Source organism: Acipenser ruthenus, chromosome 8 (assembly GCF_902713425.1).
Source record: "Acipenser ruthenus chromosome 8, fAciRut3.2 maternal haplotype, whole genome shotgun sequence".
Classification (NCBI taxonomy): Eukaryota; Metazoa; Chordata; class Actinopteri; order Acipenseriformes; family Acipenseridae; genus Acipenser; species Acipenser ruthenus.
Window position 1 is genome coordinate 17,789,592 of NC_081196.1, and position 12,993 is coordinate 17,802,584.

The 12,993-nt window shown below is 36.6% G+C and overlaps 1 protein-coding gene across 3 annotated transcripts in view; it reads right to left on the bottom strand.

The window, feature by feature from the left end:
- Positions 1 to 12,993, bottom strand: part of LOC117407452 (nectin-3-like) — a 128,367-nt gene that overhangs the window by 57,983 nt on the left and 57,391 nt on the right. For 2 of the 3 annotated variants that reach the window (XM_059028666.1, XM_034012499.3), the window contains one exon: positions 178 to 6,710. The exons of the other annotated variant lie outside the window; for it this stretch is intronic. In XM_059028666.1, the coding sequence (XP_058884649.1) occupies positions 6,115 to 6,710 (596 nt within the window). In that variant the 3' untranslated portion in view covers positions 178 to 6,114. Of the gene's footprint in view, positions 1 to 177; positions 6,711 to 12,993 lie in introns of those variants that run through there. 3 annotated transcript variants of the gene reach the window in all.

The window sequence follows — 12,993 nt, forward strand, 5'->3', positions numbered from 1 at the left end:
TTCCTAAATGACAACTGTCAGGAATCTATACCGGCTATTAAAAAAAAATAAACAGAACTGAATGCGTTTGTTATGTGCTTGCATATTGGACTTCTTAACATGACACCTGTAATGCTTTCAAATTCTTATTTTACTAACCACGGTCACATTACAGACAAACACATTGATGTTTTAGAATTAAGACACAGAAAAAAAGGCAATTTATTCAAACATAAGTATCAAAACATTCAATTCACACAGTAGCTAATCAAGTTTGCAGTAAATCAGCCCTTTACATATCTGCTATGTACATACACATTAACAAATATCAAATAAACTTAAAGAACAACCTTCCAACAGCAGTTATCATATCAGGTATTTTAATTATGAAACTTTTTTTTGGCAATTATATATATATATATATATATATATATATATATATATATATATATATATATATATATATATATATACACACACACACACAAAACTCAGGTCAGTACTGTATAACTAAACAATTATAAAACAAACAATCATTCAGATTTTGGCTTTTTTGTGAAAATGATTTTATACTGACTGGTTAAAAGAAATCCTTCTGAACACATTTGCAATATTGTCCAATGCAAACATACACGGTTTACTAAATAGCTAGGTGATTAAAACAAACTAGAAAAATATCCCTTAAAAATACCAACTTTAACACTATTATCCAACACAAGCTGGGTGATTGCATTTGAAACAAATTACATCTGTTGCCCTCTTTTCTATTATGTGTTGATTTTTTTTTTATTCCCAATAAAATATTGGAATGTGCCATCTCAACTTAATTTCTAGCAGACATATTGGGGTTTATTTTAATGAACTAAACAGAAGTGGCCCTCTGTTACACCTTGCATATTTAGTGATGGTAGTAGGTGGGTCAGCCAATTACTCTTGATGCACCACTGTTGTGATCATTAAAATACACTTCATGATCTTTATCCTTCGGCTACTAAAGAAAATACTGCAAATAAACTAAACTTCCACCCCAATGGATGCACAGAACACACTCCAAAACAAATAAAAGCTTCCTAAATACAAACCTTGCCATAAAAAATGGCAAATACGTTTTAAATAATGTAAACTATGAACTCATATATACACGTTTTTTCTCCTTTCTATTTCACCTTACATAAAGTAACATACCTGAATCCAATATATGTTTTGAATTTTAAAGTATTTGAGATACTGTCTTACAGGCAGTATTTAATTCAGAATTGTAAGGGTGTTAAGTATTTGGCAAATTTGCATGCTCACTCAACATCTTCCCTTAATTAAAATGTAAAGCTTGTGTTTTGACACCTCACATTCAACTTTGGAAAACACTTAAAAGACATATAGCTACAAAAGTAATTTTAAATTTGGCACTGCCTAACTTTTCTATATTTTTTGCAATCATCATGAATGGTGGAGTTCTATTGCTCTTACATGGATAGTTTTATATATTCTAACTGCATAGGTTTTTTATTTTATTTTTTTTTAAATTTTGTTTCTTTTTGAATTCTCATTCAAACAACATCATTGCAAGTATTCTCTGCTCGTCATAGCGCATAACTGCGTCCATCACACAACTGCCTCCGATTCAAGGATTGCTATATTCATCTCACCTGCTGGTGTTAGAGGCAGTGCGGCAATCGTGTAAGAACATTGAAAAGGACACGGGCTGTTTTGGGTAGTTTCTGTGTTGTGTATTTTAAATGCTTATAATTCTTCATTTGCTTTTATATGTCTGCTGTGTCTTCATCTGCCTATTCTCTCTATTTCTTTTTCTATTGTATTTTTTCTTCTTATACAATCAAGCTGGCCGTCATAGAAGCAGTGTGTGCATGTGAATGTTAGTTTAATTTAATTTATGTTTAAATATAACTGGGAGATGACTTATTATATTTTATCTAAATATACATTTTTGTATAGTGTATATAGTCATTATAGCAACAGATTGCTATAATGCAATCTGGAGAAGGTAGATTGTACCAAGACGAAAGCTGAGCCTAGTAAACTGGAAGGATTGTACCTATAGCAGGATAAAAACAGACTAAAATTCAGTGAGATGACTACTTGTGTATGGAAAGTAGGAAACTAATTGATCTAAATTTTGGACTTATGTAAAATGACTATAAACATTGTGTTTAATAATTTGATCTTTAGTTGGATAAAAAAGATACAGAGCAGTGGCCTATTAATTTAATGAATTCATAATTGTTGTTTCTGTATTTTATATATACAGATGGGAGCTACTCTATTGATCCGGCATATTATGTTTGGTGTTTTGTAGCTATAATGCCAGTGCCCCCTCCCAATGGGGTAGTGAATAAACTTGGGCACACTATGCTCTTGGATAATAATTATTGTGTAGTAGCTGCTATAACCTCTCATGCTTGTTTAAATGTGCTACTTACACCTTTGCTGCAATGGCTTAGACCCTGGAAAACATACAAGCTGAAGTATCTTCATTACAGATTTAATGACAAGGATTATTTTGAAGAAATTCAATAATTACTCTCATTGTAAGTTTAAATTGGTCAAGATTCAGACTTTACTGAGACATTATCAACCACATTTTAAAAGGGTGCTCATGTTAAGTTTGTTACTTCTATGTGGAATATTGAATTAAACCCTGGCCCAACTGAAATCACTCCACTGAGACGTTCAGTTATCTCTATGAATGATCTCAGCAATATAAGGGTTAAAAATCACTCAGATAATTATCAGAAGTTTAATTCCAAAGTTAGATATGCTTACACTCTGGATGGAACAGGCTCAACTTGACTTTTTAATACTGACAGAAACTTGGCTTAGGGAGACTATCCCTGACAGTACAGTTACTCTACCTGGTTATGCAGTACTAAGAAAGGGTAGATCTTCAAAAGGTGGAGGTGTGGCCATTTATTGCAAGGAAAGATTTAATGTTAGTGTTGTTGCTTTGTCCTGCCCAGAGCAGTATGGATAGAGCTTGGCCCGCCAGTTGAGGAGGCAGTTAGGAACTGGGTGCACTATAGCCAACTTAGAAACCAGTGTACTTTGTTAACATCAGCTCAAGACATTAGAATTTTTTTAATTAGATTTTAAGAATGTGGCATCATCAACTGTGCATTACACAGTTTGGATACTTTAAAGGGGACTGGAGCTGATCAACTGGAGCCTTTCTTTTTAAATTGGCTAGTAATATTATTTAATATCCTCTGGCACATTTGTTTAATCTATCCTTAAATAATGGAACCATACCAATATTGTGGAAGCGTGCACGTGGTACCAATACATAAGGGAGGCTCTCAAATGGATGTCGCCAATTACAGACCAATATCATTGTTGCCTGTTCTGGCAAATGTTTGGAGAAGGTGGTGCTGGATCAGCTGAAAGCCTTTATTAACTCAAACAACCTGCTGTCCCCAATCCAGTCTGGTTTTAGATCAGGCCGTGGGACAATAACAGCAGTGACTAAAGTGATGATATTTCAAGAGGTTTGGATAGTAAGCAGGTGGCAGCTGCAGTCTATTGATCTGTCCGATACTGTGGACCACAAATTATTATGTGATAGGTTGGGGGAATTGAGTTTGTCTGATAAAGCCATTGAATGGTTTTGTAGTTATTTAACAGATAGAAAACAAATGATAAAGGGAGGAGGTATGTTGTCTTCTATCACAGAGATAAAAAAAGGTGTACCACAGGGCTCTGTCCTGGGTTCGACACTGTTTTCATTGTATATTGAAGTTCATGTTTTTTGGACCTACATTTAAAAGTTTGAAACAAGATTTGATCCTTCATTCACTGATTGATTGGAGAGCCTCTTGAGGTGGTGGATAGTTATAAATATATTGGGATCTGGCTGAATCCATTCCTGGAGTTTGATCTTCATATTTTAACTATCTTAAAGAAAATAGCTCAAAAACAGGGTTTTCTTTTTTGAAAGCGAAAAAACTTTACGCTTCAAAGTAGAAATCATGTTATAAAGAGCTGTATTTTTCCTTTGTTTGATTATGGTTATACTTTACTTTTACATGCCTCTGCTGAGCAATTTAAAAAAAAATTGGATCGACTAATGAAAAAAGCAGTCAGATTTGTATTAGAATGCCACCCTCAAACCCATCACTGCCAGTTACTGCCTTCTTTAAATTGGATGTCACTTAATTGTAGAAGGCAATTACTGGGTGCTTTTTGTGTGTAAAACTGTAATAGGTTTGTTGCCAGGTTACCTAGGTTGGTTGTTACAGGTAAATATACCCAAGTGTAGTTTACGATCTAGTCTTGCACTTATTTATACAGTACCTTGGAGAATGTCCTGGGTTGGCTGATCAGCATTTAGCTACATCGTCCCTATGGCATGGAACAGTCTGGACAAGAGTATCCAGGATATGAACGAGCATCAGATAAATAATCCAAACGTATCAGCTAAATGAACAATATTAACTAAGATTGCATTTATTTTAATGAGTAGGTGCCAAGAATTATCGAAGTGTAAATGTTTCTGATCCCAGATTGAATGTATGATGTGATTGTCTTTTAGAGTGATGTTATTTTTAGGGATGTGAAATTACTACTGTCTGTTTCTGGTCATCTTGCCAGGACTCTTGCAAAAGAGGCCTCGGTCTCAATGTTTTTTTTTTCTGGTTAAAGAATTAATTAACTAATTAACTAATTAAATAAATAAACTGGATGAATTCCACTGTACTAGCAGTGTTTTTTTCCTTCCTAGTTCTTTACAAACATTTGTAACAATATGTCTTTTATTGAGTTAAATTTAAATGTACAACTAGACATCATGCACAAGGACCTCTCTCAAAATGAGGACTGACCACTGCACTGTCCACCTCCATACAGAATTATTCCAGTGGCAAAATATCATTGCACTGTATCTTAAAGCAATCTGCTTTTACAGGAGTACCTGTACTGTGTTGCCATCAGGCAAACACAACGTGTTTCAACGTTACCTTCATATTGATGCAGTACATTTTTCTGCACTTAAGCAGGCACTATACACTGTGATTTCAGTACACAGGTAAGTATGAAAATCAATTAAATATAATGATGCTCAAAATATGTAAGAGGTATCTGACAAACAGTCATAGGCACAAAGAACTGCATGGTAAAGAAAATACTTTCAATTTAGCTTTTCTTTACATTGTTAAACATACACATTTTTTTCCTTTTACATCAATTTTACTTCAATTTGCAAGATTGTTGTGAAAAATAATAATAAATAACTGCACTTTTGCATTCAATTTTCACAATATAAAAGTATGGGATGGTCCTAAATTTCAGAACAAATGTTAACAATTATTATTTTTATTTCCTTCTCTTACCTTTTATATGATATTTGTCAGAAGTTGATCCAATTCATATCAATTACTCCCATCGACCAATAGCCATCTTAACTGATTCACCTAAATCTGATACTTCTGTGTAATCCTAATTATCCACTGTGGTCTTGGATATCCTTATACTGGTAAGTCAAGCAGGGCTGGACCCGTCACAAATTTTTCCAGCTGCCCTGTACTATGATATTACGTGGGTGACTTTCTGGAATGAGGAAATTAAAAGAAAAGCGTAATTCTAATTTTAGCACTGAATTTAACAGCCAGCCAGTAAATCAGAATTTTTCAAAACTTCAGTTAATGGAGAAAAATAAAATAAATATTTGAAACTCTAACTAATGTAAAAAAACAAAAGAAATTTTAAAAAAATGCTTTCCACACAGAACGATAGATGTGGATTTAAAATGCCAGGCACGCAAACAGAGCCATCAGCTGAATAACTGCTTATGGCATATAAACAAGCGCTAAAATTTAGGCAATTTAGACAACTCCAGCTTCTACTATACTTGAGATTAAGAAGGGTAACACTACCCTTATGCAGCTTTCCCAAATAAAGCTAAATACAATTACTAATACAATGTCATTGCTTCTTGTCTTTTATTTTGTAAAGCTCCAGGAACTAATTCACTACATACGTATATCCAACAAAGTTAAAATCATATTTAGCTTTTTTTTTTTTTTTTTTTTTTTTTTTTTTTTAAATGTAGGCCTATTTTTTAAAGGCAATGAAGCTAAAGACATTTGAGATTTTTTGTGAAGTTTGGATCGTCTCTTTCCTATGAGCCTACACATACCATTCTCTTCGAGAAATTACTGAACCATCTAAGTGAGATACAAAGTCACCATCGTTTCCTTCATAATAGTCATCTTGAGCATACTTGGTTCCAACTGGCATTCTATCTTCATAATAATCGACAGGCAGTGTATCTCCTTCTGTGCATCTGTTGTTCATATTTTCCACATGGCCCCATTCATTATTTTTCACATCTTTGGAGTAATCTGGGTAGATCACCTCATTTGTCTTTTGCTTAAGACTGCCATTGTTGGGGTCGTTGTATTGTTGAAGCTCATGAGGTTGCAGAACATCTAACGGAGATTCTTTCTGCATGTCAGATGGTCCTATGTACTGCTTGGTGTAATAGTCTCCACGGAATGTCCTTCGTTTTTTCATGTAGCAAACTCCAACAAGGATGATCAGCAGTATTAGAAATAGGGCACCGCCAACAGCACCACCAATTATAGTGCCTAAAGGTCCCTCGTGCAATGACTCCAGTGTTGGTGATGTGAACAGTGCTCTTTTTGTCGCTGCTAAACTTGTTACGCCAGCAGTCGTGTGAGGCGGTGGTGTTGTAGGTAAGGTAGTAGTAGTAGGAGGAGGATCTAATGGGAGGGGGAGAAAAGGGAAGGGATGGACAGACAGAGAAAAGCACAGAATGTCAATGCAAACTATATCAGTAAAGGGTTGATATGAAAAGCACAAGTAATGAGCACATTTATACAACTATTTTAACTAGAAAAAGAACAGTTACAGGGTTCTCATCTTAAAAAGGTGTGCCTTGGGTTTTAAAATATTTAAAACTTGCTGCTTTCAAAACATATTTATGATACTGGTTAAAGAATTCAGTGTTAAATTATTTAAAACGTGTACATTTAGCACAAAAATATAGTTGTATAAGTTGTGCTTGAAATGCATACCATCTTACAAGGATAGGAAACCTGCAACTGTTGAATACTAGAAACCAGCAAGTGCATTATTTACACTTTTCTTTGCATCTGAAGAATGTTTTATACGAAAACATAACAATTAGCAACTATAAATTATTGCTATAAAACACAGTGTTCCGTGTTTTCAGTTTTTATCGTTAAAAAAAAAGAAATCTGGGAATTTATTAAAATAGGGATAAAATCTGTAAAAAATAGTTTTTAATTGAAACATCGGTAAAAATCGGGGGGGAGAGGAACAAATCTCAGTATCCACACTTTACATGTGGAATATGATGTGTAGCAGTTCTGATTCCTGATTAGGTTTAATGTCCCTGGCACGTCTGATAAAGCACAATCTGTGCAAGTCGAAGCCACATTTTCCCAAGTTAACTGGTACTTTGCTAATGTTTGGGCAGTTGCTGTGCTGATGGAAACAGTATCTACAGAAGGTATGAACATGACATCAGTACAAAACAAGCCAAGTTTATTCGCCTTGAAATCATAAAAGTAAAAAATTGACAGAACTGGGTGGTGCAAGCCATCGGAAGACGCGTCAAAAATCACCCTGGACATTTAAGCATCACCATTATCTGTCAAATATTTACGATTAAGATGGTCGGCATTAGGCAGTGTTTTAGCTGATGGACAGATAGTACTGTCACACGAAGTCACCGATACATACCTCTGCAATAAACAGTGGCTATCCAGCAAAGTACAGCGCTCTGACAAACTCATTAACACAGTCATTCTGCGCTCTCTTTTTATTAAAGCGTGTGTACAAGCCGCACAAATGGATTGCTCGTCTCTGTTCACTTTATTGTTTTAGTTTAATGTGTCGCTTGTTTTTCAGTATGTTCTTTTATTGTCAGCGCAAACATGTACCTCAATGCAGCAGTATTTGCAGTGTTATGCATCCTCTGCCTCATCTGACTCACTTCTGCCATTTTTGCTTTTTGTATATTTCAGAAAAATGTGTTTTCTTTTGAATATTCATAAACTGATTTATGTTTTCTCCCCATTCCTCATCCATTAAAAATATTTTATTTTCGTGTAAGTATTTCAATTTAGTTTTTGATCAAGCTAGTAGTTACTACGCCACAATACAGAGAACCACAGTTGAACGTTATTTGATCCTCTGACGTCTAAACATCTGCTGTATCCTAGGATAGTGTAGGGCTGCTACAATGTCAGAGTCAAAATAAAACTGCATTTTAATCAAATTATTGTCTATTTCCTAGAAAATAGTACTGGGATAATATTTAATAGACAAAAATCGGACATAAATCCGTAAAAACCGACGTCCGTTTTTCGGTAAAATTCGGAAAATAAACCGGAAACACGGAACACTAAACACACAATGAAACAGAAGGAGATGGAATGCTAATTGAAATAACAATCTACCTAAAAGCAGAAAACTACAAATGATGATATACCCATGGGGAGTTAGTGGGTTTACCCCCTCATATTTCTGCCACCCTTTTCAATCTAATAAATTCACAGAAATGTGTCACAGGATGAAGTGCTTGTATCCAACTTCTGCTGTCATGTCAACCAGAGTAATCAACAGAGTGTTGTAGGAGTTGCATCTTGAAGACAGACATCAAACAATTTGTATACTGATCAAACCCACCCCTTATACCAAACAAAGTATTTGACTGGCCTAATGCATTCTCTCTCAAGCACAATATATATTTTGGTTGTCCAAATCCAAATGGACCCCAGTGGACAGAATCCGGCACAAGTGGCACGCTGTGTTCAGGTCAGGATTGAGGTGAACTCTCAGAGCTGTGAGGGGAATCTCTATAAGTTTTGCAGGCACTGTGCAATGCCTATTCTAAGCAATATTATTGGGAGTGTTCAATAAAAACTAGGAGACCAAGCACTGTTTTTCTGGTAATCAAGACAAATCACCCATAACTAGATGTGCCTTTTCATGAAGGCAGGAGCTAAATACATTATTTATTCATTAGTGTTCTCATTATCTCCCATCCATTGCGAGACTATTGGAGAATCAATACCAACAAATGCAGAGCATTTAATGTCGACCCAATGTTTTTGCTGTCCCTGCAATAGCTGATGTAGAGAAGCAATTCTGTGTTCACGGTTGTACTGGCTCAGTTTACAGTTAAGAACCTAGTTAAACTTGTGAACTGTTTGCAGTTGTCAAGTGAAAATACAATTACAGTTTGTCTTTCTGTAAGCAGTGAATAGTTAATTTCAAAAAGTTTGTACAGAAGAACCCACAAGCGTTTGTATATTAGGGTTTTCACATTGTTTGTAAGATACCTTTGCAGAATTTTGCAGAAATGGAAAATCATAATATATACACTCCTAAGTAAATTAACAGTGCAAATTATTTTAAGAACAATTAATCTTCCTGGATTCCTTCAATACCGCTTCTTGTGAAAGAAACCAAATTCAAGGTCAACCTGCTTCCCCTGAGCCAACAAATGGAATAGATGAAGGCTGAATCAGAACATAAATGAAGACTCAGAAAGGAAGAACCACTGAATCGTGCCCCTGGGAACCCAACAAAGGATCGGTATCATATTAACAGTCTTTGATGCACCGCTTGTGCCTTATAATGAGAAAAGAGATGTTCAATTATATATATATTGAAAGAAAGAGTGGCGTCGCCTTTAAGAAATGGCGACGCCATTTGAAAGACTACACAACCCAGGAACCTTAGCACTAATGGGCAAGGCGGGGTTTCTGGGTATAAAGGGAAGTGGAGCGGGCAGCAGGGGGTGATTGTGGGGAGCACCGCCGGTTTGTCCTGCTGAATAGTACCCAGAAGGTTGAGAGTGCATTACGTAGTATTGTAAGGTAAAGTGAACGTTTGGTTTCTTTTGTGAACAAGAGTTATGTTTTGTTGATACCGTGAGCATATTTCCTCTTGGTGAGGTAGTCTTTTGTTTTGACAAAGTTTAATTTATTTATTGAAACGTTGGTAGATAAACACTGCCTCTCGGTAGTTTAATTTAAAACAGTTCCGTAGTTTTCGTGACGATTGGGAACCGTCACAACTGCCGTATATTTGTGTATGTGTGTTTGACTCGGGACTCGGAGGGAAAGTGCGCATTCATGCGCTGCAGGAAAAGCGGGCTGTAACAGAGAGAACTGAGGCAACAGTCTGGTTTTCTGGACGTGCTTTATTGCGACACACATGAACAACAGTACCCACAGGTGGTGTGGACAGTATGGATATTGTGCTTGAACTCGGAGACACTCCCGAGTTTCCGTGAACGACTGGGACATCAGCTGCAGGGGTCCTTCCCCACAGCCTGGATACAATTCTTTATCAACAGAGCCCTTCTTCTGGGAGGGCCCATTCCATACTTGCTTACGCTTACCTGTGTTACAGCAAGACTCCAGCAGAGGGAGTCTGCACTATCCTTGCCTGTGTTGCAGAGATACTCCAGCAGAGGGTATCTTCTTTGTTCTTACCTGTGTTGCAGAGATACTCCAGCAGAGGGTGTCTTCTTTGTTCTTACCTGTGTTGCAGCAAGACTCCAGCAGAGGGAGTCTGCGCTATCCTTACCTGTGTTGCAGAGACACTCCAGCAGAGGGTGTCTTCTTTGTTCTTACCTGTGTTGCAGCAAGATTCCAGCAGAGGGAGTCTGCGCTATCCTTACCTGTGTTGCAGAGAGACTCCAGCAGAGGGAGTCTGTTCCACACTTACCAGTGTTGCAGAAATACTCCAGCAGGGGGAAGCCACTTCTGACTTGGAATACAAAGCTACCCCGGCAGGGAAAGCCTACATTGAACCTACCAGCGTACAGGACTACTCCAGCGGAGGGAGGTGGCCTGTACGTAACTGTGGACTGACCCACCCGGGTCGAAGGATCCTTCCTGACACTTACCGGGCTCCTCAGCTAGAGTTTCCTGCTAAGCTCATCCCAGGGGACTCAATTCCACGGGGAAAGGACTTGCACAGGCCTCGGCCTGCAGAACTCGGTATTCTGAAATAGTTAGAGAGGGGTGAAGAAGTGAGCCAGTTAGTGACCCGTACAGGGCAATAATCTATACAAAGAAAGTGTTGACTTGTGTAAATATTGTAAATAAAAGTTACTTGCCTGAACATTCTTTGTGTCTGTGCCAGTCGGTGGAAGCAGTAATAGAGTATCACGCAGGGGTACTCTACCGGTTTGTTACAATATATATTACACACACACACACACACACACACACACACAAGTACTGCCGCCCTACACTTAATATAAGAGAATTGAAGAGAACATGTTAGTAACAAGCATTTAGTGAACATTAGCCACCAATTAATAGATCAAAATACACAATATTGAGGGAGATGTTTTGGACAGTTCAGAATATGGGAAAATAGATAACGGGCTAAGGGTGCATTTAGAACAGTTACATATAACTGCAACAACAGAAGTTGGTAGCCAAGTTAAAGATAAGAATTCAATGCAGATCATTAACCCCAACCATGATTCATAAAAACAGTTTATCTTGAATTTTCAGGAGCTGTTCTAAGAAAGCATTAGTGAGGGATAGGGCCTACATATTTGCTTCTAGCCACATTGAAGGAAAATTCAAAATCACAAAACCCATTACTGAGAAAACATATACTCTCATACACCAGGGTCTGGAAACTAGGTGTGTCTCACAGCTGAGTCCAGATCCTGGCCAAAAAACAGTTATTGGCTTGCTACAGTACAAGTCAGTCCATGTTAAGTGTGTTACTGCTTGTACTTTAGAACATGCATTTGAAATGCATCAAATAATGTGATTTAATCTCAATATAAAATGTAAGAATTTGAAGAAGGAGCCACTCTCAACTTTACAAATGTGTTTGAAATCCCCCAAAATGTACTGACTGTTCCATCAAAGTGTTAAGCACAAGGTGCTACACATTAAAAATCAAAAGGAAAACATTTGCATTCACAAGTAAATTGAAAATGTAATTAACTCATTAAACAATTTGTCAGTTCTTCATGAAATTTTAATGTAAATTTAAATTTGTGAAACATCTGAGGAATGTACAACTTTAAAAGGGGTACTTTATATCATGTACATTTTCATAATGTCATTATTGCCTATCTTCTTTATTTTTGTCAGTCGTAATTTGAGTCATTTGCATGTTATACATTGATAGATGAAATGGTAGCCAGAGATGAGAAGGATGATGACAAAATAATGAGATGCAATAGCTTTTATTGCACTAACTAAACAATAATTAATCACAAGCTTTCAAGACATCAAATTAAGCTTGTGATTAATTTATTGTTTTTAATTAGTCCAATAAAAGGTATCACATGTTACACACACATTCTTATATCCAGCTCCTCTATCTTTAACTCTCCCTTCCTGATAGCTAGATTACTGGTAGACAATCTATGTTGTCCTCCTTCAATTCTTCCCTGGGCTGCCCAACCCCCTTTTTACATTTCTATGGCTTGACCTCTCCGCCTATCCCATTATATTTAATGCTGCGTTATTGCTTTGCCTGATTGACAATGTTCTAGTTTGTTGTTTCTGCTGAACCGAACCCCACTGTTCAACAGCTGCTTGAGGGTTGGCACAGCGCTTGGTGGCATTATTTGTTATTGTATTTGCTTACACACGTACGCCTATTACTCCTTTATAGATGAATCTCTTACCATGCTCCAAATAAGGAACCTTTGTAAAATGCAAACTATCCCGACTCCCAAAGCAAAGATGGGTGGGAGGGGGAATGCAACACTTTCTGTTTGAACAGATAATTCCATCACACTAAAGTGTAGTGAATTAGGTATACAAGTTATTTTAATATAAATTAGTCTCTAGTCGCCCACTCAGGGACGTCAAAATGCAAGAATTTATTTAAGTTCTAGATCATGTAGAACTTGGATTCCCTTGACAATAAATCGACATTCACATGTGTCAAAAATATAAAACAATAGTTTATTTAAGAATAAAAAAACTACTCTAATATTAAAGAAAGGAAAGGCTATTGGTT